Raw genomic sequence first — 16,079 nt, 5'->3', positions numbered from 1 at the left:
ATTTCTATAATTTTATTAATAAATATTTTTGAATCAGTTATTAATAAAGTATACAGTCATCAATCAAGTATTATGTCATCCAATCGGTTAAAGTAAGTAACAAATTTTAGAAAAGTATTTATTTTTACCATTTGTGAGCGTTACATACGAAATGAGATTAGAAGTATATTGGGCTTAAGATAAAAAAAATAAATAAAAAAAACTAATTTATTCGTCAATGACAACACTCCAAAGTCCAAGAATTATGTAATAGGACTTAGAATTTTCATCTTAAAATTCAGATGTAATTGTTTCAATTTTGATATAAATGCAATGTTATGATCCATAAAAAGTCATTTCATCTACATAAAAAAGCAAAATATTAACATAAATTTGAAGAAGAATTGAAAGAAAATCAACTAATCATACTTTATTCTATCTAGAAACTCTAATAGAGCAAGTATAGTCGCCTATCCTATAGAGGTTTTCTATCTGTTCATGAAAGGACTCTTTATTCACTTTTGGTAGGTTTCTTTCTCTGTTTAGTGGAAATCTTTTTTCTTTATGTAACATCCTTAATGTAATTCAAATAATTTCCATTAATATTAGATAATATTTTAAGATAAACTTGATAAAAATTTGTAAAGATTTGAATAGTTTTAAAAAATTACACAAATACATGAATATAAACTAATAAAAGTTAATAAATTTTAAAACTTTGCTAGTGTAAAAGTCTCATTTATAATGAAGTAAATATGCATTTTCATAACTTGAATTTATAATTGGAATAAAGACTAGAATTTATGTAAATATATATATATAAACAAGGCTATTTTACAATAAATTAATTTTTTTCAACTAAGACTTAGTATAATTTAAAATTTACATTGATTAACAACTAAATATTCCACATACACCTTAATCAACACTTACAATAGAGTTTACTAATAAATATAAATTTAAATTTAAATTTCAATTAATACTATTACATTTCTCAAATAAAATAATCCTAATATAACAGTTCTTTTTAGACAATCCTTTGCGAGTATGATTTTAGAATGAATCAATCTTCTTTTATTGAAAATATTTGTAAAGGCGAGTATTTCTCACCCACTAAAATTCTTATTTTGTAAAGTAATAAAATATAATATAGAAACATTTTTTTAATACAACATATAACAAATAGAAATATTTCATTCTTAACAAATTTAACCAAATAAAATTATTCATATACATCATTCATCATTTAATCATACATATTCTATTTCTTATTTAATCAAACAAAATTCATTCATGCATATTATTCCACGCTTAACTAGACATCATTATCGAATTCATAACTACGTGTCACTTTATCTATTTTAAGTCTGAACATCTTATCATTTAACAACACTGTAGGTATCCTTGAGCCCCTAAATCGTTGTCAACGCACTCTCCTTAGTTACAAAGGACTAATGTAGCAAGGATAGTCGTTGATCAGTTAAATTACACATGGATACAACGTGTGCATTTACAACCTTTCAATCAAAGGTATAGTTAGGAGTTTGGTTATAAAATGAGTGTGAAGCCTGTAAATACATCCCATTTTTACATCATGTACATATTAGTGAACCACATTTATCACTCTCATTTTCCCCAGATTTCTACAATCAACTTCAAACCCTATAACCTCAGTGTATCCTTAAACTATTCATACAGTATCTCAACAATGACATATCAAATCATGTTGTTCTAATACATGTGTTACAATCACACTAATCAATGTGCTACAACATATATGTTATAATCTTACCTGTCAATGTATCATAGCACATATATCATAATTGCATCATCGGTGTTTTTGTGACATATATATTAGTTACTCCCTTTTACTTACATTTTCTCAACACTTTTATATATTCACATCAATCTCATACATCAATATTCACTATTACATTTTTCCATCATTTCTTTCTCATCATTTTTATTAAGTAAAACATATATAATATTTCATACATACATTTATGAGGAAATACATTTCTTCATTTTAGCACACATTCATAAAACAATAACATATTTTTATACAAAACAACACAATATGCCGAGGTTCAAACACCCTTGGAGTCAGCCCAAATTGTACGATCCAAGAATATATTGCTGGAGATCACATTCTCTAGGTCTTAATAAAGTTCTCTAGCCTAAAGTTTAGCATTTTCAAAATTTTCACCATTCAACACATATATTATTTTAAAAGATAGTAGCTTATCCATAAAATTGCTTAAACTCATTCTTACTCATAACCTTTTATGGTAAACTTTGTCTCAAATAATTTTAAACCTATCAAAAACCTTTTTTCAAGAAAAATTTATGGATTTGTTATTTAGAATAAGGTAGCCCTATTCTTTCAAGATCAATATACATATTTAGATAGAATCTAGGGTTCAAGAGTGACTCCTTTTACTTAGAAATGGATCTCAAGAGCTAAGTTCTTCATGGGTTCTAGGAAGAAACTACATGTCTTAACCAGAAACATTACCTAAGAACAAGAGTTCTTCCTAACATCATAGGGTAAATTACTATTATGGGAAGAAAGAAAATAGAAATAGGAACTAGATTCGAAAGCTAAGTTCTGAAAACTTACTTAGATCTAAGTGGAATAGACTTTTAAGCTCAAATTTGAGAGATTTAGAGTTATTGGAGGCTTTCTCTAGGAAGGGAGAGGAAGAGAACAAAAAGGGAGAGGTGGTTTTGGTGAGAAATAAAATCTCTCAATGCGAAAACTCTTAAATACCCTTCAAACTCGCGCGTTCTCGCTTGAAGTAGCGGGCTCTCGCTTGAGGTAGCACATTCTCACTTAAGCAAGAAAACCAGATAATGATTTTTTTGATATTCTTACTTGAGCGAGAATGGGTCTAGAGAACTCCCTATTTTTCTTACAACTCCTCGCTTGGATGAGCTACTTCTCACTTGAGCGAGACCTCTTCTTGCCTAGGTGAAAGGACAGTTAGGGCGATATTATCCTCTCTCGCTAAACGAGATTTATCTCGCTTGAGCGAGAATATTCTAGAAAGCCTAATTTAAAAATATCTGTCTTGCTTGAGCAAGAAGTTTTACATTAAAAATCCTATTTTTTCCAAAAAGTCCATGTAAGTTCTGCATTTAATGGACAATATATTGCTAGCAATGACGTTGTCATAATCAATGTTTTGAAAGCTTTTCTTGATCATCAATTTAAAATGAAAAAGCTCAACAACCTTATTCTTTTTCTCAAAATAGACGTAACTTGATTTCTTCATAGACTTTCAATCACTATGTCATTTTACATCTTTTGAAGTGATCACTTACAAAGTAAAATAATATAATCACTTTCTAAAGTTACTTTTGGAGAGCAGTTATATCCAATTTCTCTCACAACTTAAAATTTTAAGAAACTCTAGTAACTTCTAACCTATAAACACATGTAAGGATGGAGTGCCGCTCAACTCACAATAGCATAATGAATCTTTTCTTCTTTGCTTCTTTGTCTTCTCTACACTAACAAAATTGGTTTCTTCTATAATTATAGGTACCTTTATCATGCTTCTCTCTATTATCTCTTTTTTTCTCTATTAATATTAAAATATCTTATTGTCAATGTTTCATTCATTTAGATGTGGACTATTTGGTCAACATAATATACAAACATAAATTTCAACAAGACAAAGAATTGGTTTTGGTTTGTGATAAAAAAAAAAACTTACAAAAGAAAAAATTTTGAATTTTAGACATACAAACTAAAATTTAAATGTAATAATAAATTATTTTTATTTTATAATTGACAACTTATAAAGGAAGAAATTTCAAATTTTATATTCACAGTTCATACAACTTTCCAAGTGACACTTAGAGAACCACTTTCTAAGTCCATCAATTTTAGATAGTAATGCTTATTAGAGCAATTTGAATTACTTTCTAAAATGATGCAGAACTGCTCTCTAATATCTTTTTTGTTGTAGTGAATATACCAAAAGAAATATCCTTTCAAATTGCTTATCATATTTGCTTGCATTTAAGCTTAAACAAACGCCAAAGGAAAACTATGGTTCCTTGCTCCTAGTATAGAGCATAATATCATGCAATGGTCACTATAGCTTGTGAGTTAGATTAGCTTATCACTTTCATCCTTCATGACTTGAGAATATCTTCTGTCTAACTTATCATCAACAATTGTTATAACAAGTTTGCTATACACATTGTCATCAATCCCCTTCATTCCATAAACAAATCAACCATATCAACTTGAATTGCTACTTCATTAATTGGCATTCTCCATGTATCACTAGTATCAAGTTACCACAAGTGGCTCACTTATCTCACTAAGTTGAGCATGTTCGACCTATGCCTACACATTGGAAAGGGGGAATTACCATATGCAAATAAGGATGCAAACGCCATGTGAAAACCATGCATGCAATGGTGCAACTAACCTTTTTGCTTATAATTACGACCCAACGGTTTCAATCTTTTTGTATTTCACAGTTATGTAATTTAGTTACACAAGATTGTAGATTTGATGAACATAAATAAGGACCTATCACTAACTATTAATAGATAAGTAGTAATATATCCTTCTTCCACTTTGTTATTAGGTGATGTGATTGCACTTATAATTTATTTTAGAAAAACTTACTCTTTTAACTATTCTTTTAAAATTTTATAATGATAACAATGTTAATAATAAAACTTAGGATTTGTTTTGATGTTTGAAAAAGGATTGAAGGAAAGGGTTTGAAGAGAGAAAGAATGGTTAAACATCTCCCTTATTGGTATGTTTAATATTAAGAGAAAATAGTGATAGGGTTTTATCATATAAAATAAATTATTGTCTTTTATTTCTTTTATTCATATTTTTTTATCTTTTTTATTTTTCAAAAATAAATAAATAATTTTCTTTCTCTAAAAATTAATTATTTATTTTTTTATATTTTTTTTAAAAAAAATCTCACTTTAAAACTAACATATTTAAAAATAATAATTATATTCCTAATCATAAAAGAGTATGAGAGGGTAGGAGAGAGAAAAATTCCTTAAAATGAGAGAATTCAAAGAACTAACATTAAGAGAAGTTTGAAGTTTAGAAACACTCTTTAACTCTTCTTTTAATTAACTTTTAAACAAGAGTTAAATTTCACTAACCCATCCCTTCCTCTTCGCTTCCCTCTTAAACATGAAATTCAAACATAACCTTGATATATCTATAGTCTATATAAATATGACTAAATATGGATGGTTGCAATCTACCGAATACTTTATTGTTTATTCTTTTTCATAAATTGTGAAAATTTTGAAAAAGAAGTCCTTATTATTACCATTTTAAAAAAGCATATCAAGTTATGGTGACATGTGACATCTCCATATGTATATGTTGTACCATCACTGAATAATAATAATTTTTATTCTAAGTTTTAAAATTTTTGAAGATTAAAATCAATTAAAAAAAATTTAGAGGGTTAAAATCAAAGTTAGTCATATTTATAAAGATTAAACACATTAGTTGGTTATTTTGTTTTCATAAAATGGATTAAATGGGATAGGTTGACATTTTTTTTCTGTGAGGCCGTATAATTTTTTATGATCCATGTTGGTCTTTGGAAACATCATGCATCCATATATTTCCAATTAATAAGTTTTCTGAAATTTTGTATAATTCCTAATGAACTTAATTTTCATAATAGATGGATATTAAATTACATGTATTATATAAAAAGGACAAAATTCCACTTATCTCCACATGGTCTAACTATTCATGATTCCATCGAAGTGGAAGTTGTGATAGTGGGAGAAGAATACCAGTAAAAGACTCTTCTCGTGGCATGTACATTTGAGCATATAATTTAAAGAGAGGTCTCTTTTTAAAAGAATAGCTTTAAGAGATACATAATTTAATTTATTTTAAAATTGAGAGTTATACATTCTAATATAAATCAAATTGAATTTGTTTAAAAAATAAGCTATCCCCTTCACATTATTGCATTCCACAATTTTAAAGTTAAGAAAGTAACAAGATATGACAATGGACAAGACAATATTGCAGAAGTGTCTTTCTATATATAGCCTAATTTCAAACATACAATAAAAAGATATAGAGCCCTCAGTATTATATAGCAGCAGCTTTTCAGCAACAAAACTTGAATAAGATTGAAATTTAATTTCATATCGGAAACTACCAACCTTTCTAAATCAATATCGTAAAATATGGCATGAAAATAGAAAACTCAAAACAAGCACCAAATCTAGACCATTGGCTTTCTCAACCATGCTAATGTCCACCTCCGGTTTGGTGCAGCATAGCATCTATCTCATCACCATCCTCCATCTCTAACTGCACAAAATTGCATTTTCTCAGAATTAACTAACAGCAGAACAAATAAGAACCAATTCTATACGAGACAAGCTGATCTGCAAGTACATATTCTAGAAAAACAAATGTTTAGCATATATGTATATGGATACTGTGGTATATATTAATGGGTTTGACAAGGTCATTCAAAAGGTTTTCTTATATAAGAGGATTCTGCAAAGCTATAGACCTTTGATAACAAGATTATATTTTGTAAAAATTGAAAATAAAACTTGAGATTGTACAAGGAGAAATGACCCTTGAAAAACTTCGCATTGAATCTTGACCAAACCATATTTACCTCATCAGGGGTCTGTTCATCCCGGAGTCTCCTTCCATCAAACAAGAAAGCAATCGAATTAAAGTCTACAGATTGCCGATCACAGTATGCATTCATGAGTTTCTTGAGCTGAGTGCTTCTTTTTATCCTAAAGAAAATCTCATTACCATCCTACAAGAAAGTCAGCCTCAGAAGGAAGTAAAGATTGTAAAGACTTCACCCAAAAACTAAATTTTTATTAAGATAATGGGTAAAGACTGGAAACAACATGTAATAGTTTCTTAATAAGCCAGAAAAGATAGGAAGAAAACCAAGGCAGAGGCAGGAACATTGTACAATTAATGTTTAAGGAACAGAACTATAATATTACATTATGAAAACTTAATATGACAAATAGTTGTTCTAGATCATTCAAGTTTCAATTCAATATCCACATATCCATCAGTTTTTCTATACATGAAGAGAGTTTCATCAAAAGGTAGAACTATCATTGCTTTTGGAAGACAAAGTATGAGATGTCAACTCTTTTGTTCAGAGCAGAACTGCACATTAAAGGATGAATTCTCATAACAGTTTATACAAAAGTTTTATTAATGTAAGTTAAAAATAGTTTATTTCAATAAATTAAAAAATGTATTTCTTTTGTCTATAACACACATATCTTCCACTGAAGGTAATTTTATTAGTGTTGGGTAGAATTAATATGAGTGGCAAGATTTTTAACTCAAAACCATAAATTAAGGTGAAATAACCTATGTTAGGTGGTATTGGAAAAGTTTATTTTGATAAAATTATTTGAATAAATTTATTAAAATGTCTTAAAATTATATACAAAACGAAGTTATTTCATAAGATGTTTTGTAAACTCTTCCAAAATTCAAAGTAACGAAATCCATGCCCACCTCTTTCTCTTCGCTCCCTCACACGTAAAGGAAGCATTGTAAAACATATATCAAGAAAATTAAAACCTGAACAAAGACAAGACAAACAACACACACACTCAACCAAGAACATGATTTTCTTTCATTTTGGAACAAGCATAGAATACAAATAAGAAGAAAAGTTGAAGATATAATAGAGACCTGGCCCTTGACTTTGAGATTAATGTGTCCACCTTGATCAGCAGGCTTTTTCTCCTCCTCTTGGCTTCCTCTACCTCCTGATGCAGACATCTTCACGTCCTTGCTTCTATTTTTCTGCTGCCAACATCTCTACTTCTCCTCAGTATATATACTGTGAGATTACGGTCCCTCCTAACAAACAAAACATGGGTTAATGCGTTATATTCACGCCATATATATAGATATTATATATGTATAGATACGTTGTTGTCCATCACACTCGCCACCTACCTAGTCTTTGGTTCTCTAATTTATACTTTTTTTCATATCTAGAATTATTTATATAATAAGTTCTCTTAATAATTTAAAGCAACTCAGTGAATCAATGAAATTTTTATTAAAATGCTTGATGCATTTCTTTTGTTTCGCCCCCCTCTCTCAGCTTTTGAGGTGTTAGAACTAGAGCATAAATATGAAAAATTGACTTGAGACCAATCCTCAAATTAAATAAAAATGTATGAATATCTTCTGACGATAAAAAATATCAATTAAAATAGTTCACGTATTATTACTTGGATTGAAAATTTAATAATGAAAATATAAATTATATAAACCGTATCTTTAACATTATTTGATAATACAAATATGAATTATTTTTATGTATACATGATGCTTTTTATTGTAAGAAATTTATCGTTTGTTATATAAATGTTGTAAAGTTAAAAATATTTAATATGAATATTATAATTATATGTATATATATCAACAAATTAAAAATACAGATTAGGAATACCTTGTTTAAAAAATTTAATAGGAAATAGACAAACTTTATTTTAAATAAATCAATTTATAAAAAATACAACTAATGACTTAACTATAATATATTTTCTAATGAAGAGTAACTAATTAGAATATTATGAAAAAATTATTAAAAGAAAAACAGCTCAAATATATCAAAATTTACTTTTTAAATTCTACGTACAAAAACTGCTTTACAAATTAACAGTTAGTCTTACTTATTAATTCAAAATATTTTTTAAATTTATTTTCGTTTACACTTAAAAATAATTATTTTTGAAAAAAGTAATATCAATTATTTAAAATAATTTAATATAACACCAATCAAAGAGGATAATTTACAGCTTTATAAGAATGTTAGAAACATATTATTTAATATACATTTTTGAATAATATTTTATTATTATTAAAAATATAAAAATATGAATAAAAAACATTTGTTGGTGGGTGTGGAGAAGCAAGAGGAGGGTAACAACATAGTTGGATTCCATATATTTAATAGCCGTTCACAAATTGCGGTTAGAAACGAATGGAATGGAATCTAACGGTGCAAAATTACGTAAGTGCGGGAAGTCACTTTCTTTGCATTTCTAAAACATGAAAGTTCAACGTGGACCGTTATAAGGACTTTTCTTAGGGATTAGATTCTTTCTTATCTAACAAGGACTATCGAGAAAATTTTAACTATTCACCCTTTATTTTTATTATTTTTAAGCCCTTTGAGTTGAGATCCGAATTGTTATTTACAAGATGATTCTTTTCATGCTTTTAAATTTTTTTTATAAAAAAAGTACAAAATGAGAAAGGTTGGAACATTTTATTTTGGAAATAAAAAATAAAATACCATGTGAAATTGTGAAGAAGAAAATGTAAAGCTCTACACATTATATTTTCACGTTTTAAGATGTGAATGCTTTATTAAGGTTGTAGAATGTACGATCTAAAGAAGAGTTAAATTGTCGAAGAAATTATGTACGTTTCTTTTAGTGAAACGAATAATTTTCTTGTGAAAAGAAGAAGTTTAGAGCTAGAGGATGAACTTGAAAACCTATAGATTAGCAACAAAATGAAAGAAATTTTACTTTATATAACTTATTGTTTATTTTATATTATTTTTCATTTTATTTTTGCAATGTATTCTATATTTACCGTATGACTATTATTTTTTATATTAATATTATTAAAATTTTGTTTAAATTTTTTAAGGTTTTAACTTTTAGGGGTATTTATACATTTCAAAATAGAATAATTAGGATAAACATAAACTGAAAAAAAATTAAAGTAATTGCATTTATTGAAAATATGCATAAAACTATTATATAAATATAACTATAACTATTTTGGTTACAATGGGTTTCATTTAGTTATTTATGTTTAAAATTAAAGTAATTGCATTTAGTCATTTACCTCGTCAAAATAAAGGTGCATTTTTCTTTGTTCCATCCGAATTATTATTATTATTTGCCCTCAGTTTGGTGAATGACTAACTAATAATCAAGAAGAGTAATGAAAAATAATATTTGATATTATATGTGTACATGCATAATTAATCATAAATTTGTTAAAATATATATTATTTATATTTTTCAGTAAATTTTTAAACTAGGCTTTGTTATTTGGTGTGTAACTGTAAATCCAAATGAATAGTATCCTTCTAAAAGTCTCGGTATTTAAAATACTATTCGTATCAAATCAAGTTATTCAAAATTTAATGATAAGTTCGAGTTTCTTTTCTTTTTAAGTAGAAGAAACAGCTAAAGAATAAGAATCAAATACGAAAATTTAAACCAAAGAAAAATTACTTAACGTGTTTATAAACACAAAAATAATGATAAGTATGGAAAGAATATGATGATCAGTATGGACTATGGAAAAAAATACAAACAAACGTTTTAAAATTAAATTAATGAAAAATTATTTTGAAATATAAAAATAATGATAAGTATGAAAATAATATACACAAAACATACGAATGTACAACTGTTAATTTCATTTAATAGAATTTGAAATTTTTAATAAAAGTCAAACATAAATTTTGTCACTAAATTATGTTAAGTTATTTAGTGACTAAATTAACGATTATATCATATTTTAGTTTTATAATTAAAAAATTAATTGCTAATTTGATTGCTAAATATTTCTAAATAAATTTATACAATTTAGCAATTGAATTAACAATTAAATTTATAATAAACAAATTGATCGTTAATTTGGTCACTAAATATTTTTTATTTTTTAATTATTATAATAACTACCAATCATTAATTTAGTTGTAATTAAAAATAATTATCTCTGCTCAAAAATAGAGTAAAGAGGATTAGTGGAAAATGATAGAATATATGGATTCACATGTAAACACAGACTAGAGAGACGGCTCTAGATATTAAAGTTTAGAGGGGAGGTACGTGGTATGTAGTATAACAAGGAAGGGCCTTTCATAAGACACAAGAGTAACGTGAAAATAAACCAACTCAAAGGAACGAACAAGACATTCACATGCTTATGAGCCACAACTTCCCTGCTCCTTTAATTCAAAGATCTGTTTTTCTTTGACACGGAAATGTTGTTCAGAGTATATAGCATGTTCAAGCAGCACTGGATTTATCTTTGTTTTTACCCAACTTCAATTTTAATAAAGTTAAATATTCAAACTCGAACCTACTTATTATTATTATTATTATTATGTGATAAAAATTAATTGACTTAATTTGTTTCCATAGTATATAATAATTCTTAACGTTAACTAAATCGTTAAATTAAAATTAAGGTATACATTCTAAAATATTGCCTATTCAATTCAAAGCTTTACTATTGATAATTGTGTTGAGTTATAACAATTTGAAATATAATTTAAATTCATTCTCAAAATATATATGCTAAATCTCTTTCTCTTTGCATGCCAAAATTAACTTTAGACTAAATCTAATTAATTAGAGAGACGAGATACATCATAAATACTCCTATTACATTCAGTGTCTGTTCAATTTAAAATTGAAAAAAATTATTAAGTACTTTTAAGATGGGTAAATTAATTTAGACCACGTATTTTTATAAAATTAGTATTTTACATTAAAAAATGACGAGAACCAACTGTTCAAACTATGAAACAAATAAGCCTCGTTCTCCTTGTGATGCAATATATATAATCCATAATCATTGCTAGCTAATACAATTACAACGACCACAACTAAAGGGCCACACAAAGAGCGGTGTACTTTGTTCGACATAATGGCTCCTCTGCACAAGCAACAAAAGTGCGTACGCATATATCTAAGTATCTTATTTAGTTATAGCATATATACTACATAGTACGAAGAACCTTTCTGTCTATAAATTCTATTTGCTTTTATGGTAATTTATGAACCGATAAACTGTTCTGTGCAGATTCTTCTTTGTCCCCCTCTTTATGGCACTGAACATAATATATGTGAGCAAAGCTGTTGATGTTAGTTTCCAACAGAACTACAAGGTTGTATGGGGAAAGCATCACGTCTTCTTTCTAGACCATGGAAGAGAAGTTCAACTCTTAATTGATAGAGCTTCAGGTTTGTATGTAGAGGACCTATGATTTCATTAAAATAGTGCGTGTTGGATTAGAGAAAATAAGAGTTTTAATTCGTGCGCTCTAATGATGTAAAGTATATGCATGCATGCCATTTGTTCATACAGGCTTCTCATTTTGATGATCGTTTATATAACTGTCCAGTGTCCATAGCTGTAGATTTCGTAGGAATCATATCTTAAACCCTCTTATGATCAGAACGAGTGAGTTTTCATTAATCATCCATATAATAGGGTTTACTTATCAAATACATATATGTATTAAGTAGTATCTTATACCATATATGAAGACATAGTGATATTGTTTGATTTTCAAATTTAATAATTTTTCTTTAACATGCAGGTGCTGGCTTCAGATCGAAATTGGACTACGCTTCTGGGTTCTTTCAAATGAAAATAAAGATACCGAACAAGGATTCAAGAGGAGTTGTGACAGCTTTTTATGTGAGAAATTTACCATTTTCAGAATGAGTTCTTGAGGCTACTCTTCCTTGTCCTTTCCCTGATCAGCTAATTAAGAAAGTTTCTTTTTCTCATGCGAGTTGTAGCTGACTTCAACGGTCTACAAACATTTGGGAGCAAAACATGATGAGATAGACTTTGAATTCTTGGTGGGCAACAATAGAGAGCCTTATGTGTTGCAAACAAATGTTTTTGCAAATGATGAAGGAGGAAGAGAACAAAGACTTAGTCTCTGGTTTGATCCAACAATCGATTTTCATACATATGGAATCCTTTGGAACCAACATCAAATAGTGTAAGACTGCATTTCCCCTTTTCCCGCGCCCCCTCTCTTCATTAACCAAAAGCGCGAGTTCTTTTATTTTAACTTTTTCTTTTTTTTAAGTAAACACATTAATTTAACTATTTTTTAAATAAACAATATCTTTTTAAACTGTAATAAACTCTCCCAAAAATGTCATTTGTTAACAGATAACTATTGTCAAGTGTCAGGATAATATTTGTTAGTATAATTTTTGTGTTTGACAAATAAACTGACAATATAGACTTGAAAGATTTATATTAACAAATAATAAATTACACTAAAATTTAATATATTAATAATATATATATATATATCGTACAAAATAAATATTTTTTAGTATAATATTTCGTATTGTTTGTATAAAAATACGATGTTTATATTAATGGTTTAATTTTCGTATAAAAAATTATACAAAAGATAGATAACTAATTTAAATCATTAGTAAATGATAATTATTCTATAATATAAATAAAAAATAACTTGTATTTTTTTTCCAAAAATTATAAAAAAAAAAATTAGATGATCTTGAAATATTTTTCTGATGACTTAGAAAAACTAGCCATATATTTCAAGAGAAGAACAGAGAATCAAATGTCTCAATAATTAATAGTTATATGAACTAGCCCAAATGTCTATCTAAGAAACAAAAAATTAGTTATCATATGTCCATATTATTAAATAAATGAAGTAAAATATGAAGGTCTAAGTATACACAAATTGATGAAAAATTAAACATAATAAACCCTCCATCACTTCATTTTAATTTATTGGTACTTAAATATTTTTCAGGTTTTACGTGGACGAAACGCCGATTAGAGTATTCAAGAACAATTCGAAGATGGGAGTGAGTTTTCCTTCACGAGAAATGCACATTACGGGTAGCATATGGAATGGAGAACCTTGGGCTTCTAATGGGAAGAGAATAGAGTGGAAGAAAGCACCCTTCAGGGCTCACTTTCAAGGTTTCAACGTTCATGGCTGCCAATCCCATAAACCCAACAGATATTTCTGCTATTCTCCTCATTTATGGTGGAATGACCAGAAACATTGGAAACTCAATCCACAACAACAAAGAGCATACGAAATTGTCAGGAACAAACATTTGTTATATGACTACTGTTCTGACAGAGGACAACTGCATAAAGAATGTCATGTCATCTGACTGATAAATAATTAAATAAATAAAATGATACATATCCTGAATGTATCAAATTAAGACAGGAATAGAGCAAGTTTATCTCATTTGAAATTTTAGTTATATAGGTATGAACCATGCAAGTACAAAATTAATGTATTATTATAAACAAAATATAAAATATATGTAATAAATGATTTGATTTAATATTCGATCTTCATGTTGCTTGCTTGCAAAATAAGTTGTGTAATTGAAGTTTTTATTTTGCAAGACAGCATTGTGCTTTGTGGTGTTAATTTTTTTTCCTCTCTGTGATCAAAATCTTGAAACAAATTTAGTGCTACACAAGTTCAAACAATGCTGAACAAAAGAAAATAACAACAAAAAATTTAAAAAATTAAATTATTTTTATTATATTATTATATAAATATTTTTAAAATTTTATAAAATTTAAAAAATAAAATATGATCAAATATTTTTATTTTCTATAAAATAATTTTATTATTTTATTATTATTATTATATATATATATATATATATATATCTTATTTTATTATTATATATATTATTACCTCAACACTTACTTTAATCTTCAAATAATATTTATTTATATTTTATATGTGACTCATAAATTTTATATCATATCAACATGTATAATATTAATTTACATAAAAATAATTTTATATATTAAATAATTTTTTTTATTTTACTTTTTATCTAAATTTTAAGTAAAAAAATTTTAACTACTCTTTTTTTTTTCTATCATTTTAATTTTTTTAATTTTTTTTAAAATAATTTAACAAGAATTGATATATTTAATTATATATAATCTATTAACGTAGATAATATTTTATTTATATTTTATATTATAATTATGATGATAAAATTTTTAAAATAAAAATAATAATAGTTTATATTTAATAGTTTTGTTATATTATTTTTTAATAAAATGTTATAATAATAACGACAAATTCAAAATTTTTAAATTAAAATTGATTTAATTATAATAATTAAAATAAATTAAATATTATTAAATATCATAATAATGAAAGTGATTATTTATTTAAAAAATTGATCATGATGTGATATTTAAATCTTAAAGCAACTATTTGATTTACGTATTTAATAATTTTTTCTTCAATTTAAACACCTTTTATATATATTTTTAAAATTTTATTAATACAAAGTTTAAATCTTCATAGCTATAAACAGACTATAATTTAAAAAAAAATTTAAAATATTATAAAAATATTTTTTATATTAATATATTAAGTTTTATTTATTTATTAACATTTCATATTTTAACTATACGATTATTTAAAACTTTCATATTAGAATAAAAATTCTAATACTTTTAAAATTAATTTTAAAAGAATTAAATCATAAACACAAAAAGCAATATTTTCTAATAAAAAAACTTAGTCATTTTATAGATTTATAATTCATTCTTAAAATATAAATTAAAATATCAATATTATACATAAAAAAATTAAATCAATATAAATATATTTTTTATTAATATGATATTTATTATATTATATTCTTCAAATTATATCATTTTTAATTTAAAAAAGAATTATTTAGATCAAACTCACTAGATATTAATTTTTCGTATATAGAATTAGATAACATATCAATTATTAGATCATAAAGACAGACTTACTAAATATTATAATCATAAAAAAATAATATACTTTTTAAGTAATAAATAAAATATTTGTTAACATTATCATTAATTATTTTAATTAATTTTAAAAAAATTTGAAAATTTTTTCATATAATAATATTGATATTTGAGGTATGTTAATATTTATTTATTTTTTAAAAATTTTATTATAACTATTTTCATATAATATGTATTTATTATAATTTATTTTTAAATAAGTAATAATATATTAAAAATAAATTAGAAATATACTTAATTATTTATTAATATTTTTAAAATATAATATATTATAAGTTATATTATTATTTTAATTTATTACTTTTAAAAGTTTAAAATTTTATTTTAATTTTATAAATTTTATTATTGTTAAATTAATAGATATTTATTTAAAATAATTTTATATTTAAAATTATTTTAATTAAAAGATTCATACAATACACAAATATATTTGCTAGTTTATATATTTTAAGGTAAT

General features: G+C 25.6%; 2 protein-coding genes across 2 annotated transcripts; one reads left to right on the top strand and one right to left on the bottom strand.

Annotated features, from left to right (window-relative positions):
• Positions 1 to 6,134: 6,134 nt before the first annotated feature.
• Positions 6,135 to 7,805, bottom strand: LOC113863566 (small ubiquitin-related modifier 2-like). Its single transcript, XM_027497197.1, has 3 exons — positions 7,700 to 7,805; positions 6,639 to 6,788; positions 6,135 to 6,319 (listed from the first exon to the last, which is right to left on the bottom strand). The coding sequence occupies exons 1-3, from the start codon at positions 7,787 to 7,789 to the stop codon at positions 6,257 to 6,259; spliced, it is 303 nt and encodes a 100-aa protein (XP_027352998.1). The 5' UTR covers positions 7,790 to 7,805; the 3' UTR covers positions 6,135 to 6,256.
• A 3,853-nt stretch (positions 7,806 to 11,658) lies between these two features.
• LOC113863784 (xyloglucan endotransglucosylase/hydrolase protein 2-like) lies at positions 11,659 to 14,141 on the top strand. Its single transcript, XM_027497486.1, has 5 exons — positions 11,659 to 11,730; positions 11,861 to 12,021; positions 12,381 to 12,481; positions 12,586 to 12,794; positions 13,593 to 14,141. Exons 1-5 carry the CDS (start codon positions 11,705 to 11,707, stop codon positions 13,963 to 13,965), a joined length of 870 nt encoding a protein of 289 aa, XP_027353287.1. The 5' UTR covers positions 11,659 to 11,704; the 3' UTR covers positions 13,966 to 14,141.
• The last annotated feature ends 1,938 nt before the right edge of the window (positions 14,142 to 16,079 follow it).

Source organism: Abrus precatorius, unplaced genomic scaffold (genome assembly GCF_003935025.1).
Source record: "Abrus precatorius isolate BTA unplaced genomic scaffold, Abrus_2018 Scaffold3, whole genome shotgun sequence".
Classification (NCBI taxonomy): Eukaryota; Viridiplantae; Streptophyta; class Magnoliopsida; order Fabales; family Fabaceae; genus Abrus; species Abrus precatorius.
This window is presented reverse-complemented; position numbering and strand designations above follow the sequence as displayed.

Coding starts and splice junctions, on each gene's coding strand:
- LOC113863566 (XM_027497197.1), bottom strand. CDS start 7,789: ATGTCTGCATCAGGAGGTAGAGGAAGCCAAGAGGAGGAGAAAAAGCCT. Junction 6,789..7,699: donor ATCTCAAAGTCAAGGGCCAG/GTCTCTATTATA, acceptor ACTTTCTTGTAG/GATGGTAATGAGATTTTCTT. Junction 6,320..6,638: donor ATGAACAGACCCCTGATGAG/GTAAATATGGTT, acceptor AATTTTGTGCAG/TTAGAGATGGAGGATGGTGA.
- LOC113863784 (XM_027497486.1), top strand. CDS start 11,705: ATGGCTCCTCTGCACAAGCAACAAAA. Junction 12,482..12,585: donor GAGTTGTGACAGCTTTTTAT/GTGAGAAATTTA, acceptor TGCGAGTTGTAG/CTGACTTCAACGGTCTACAA. Junction 12,795..13,592: donor TGGAACCAACATCAAATAGT/GTAAGACTGCAT, acceptor AATATTTTTCAG/GTTTTACGTGGACGAAACGC.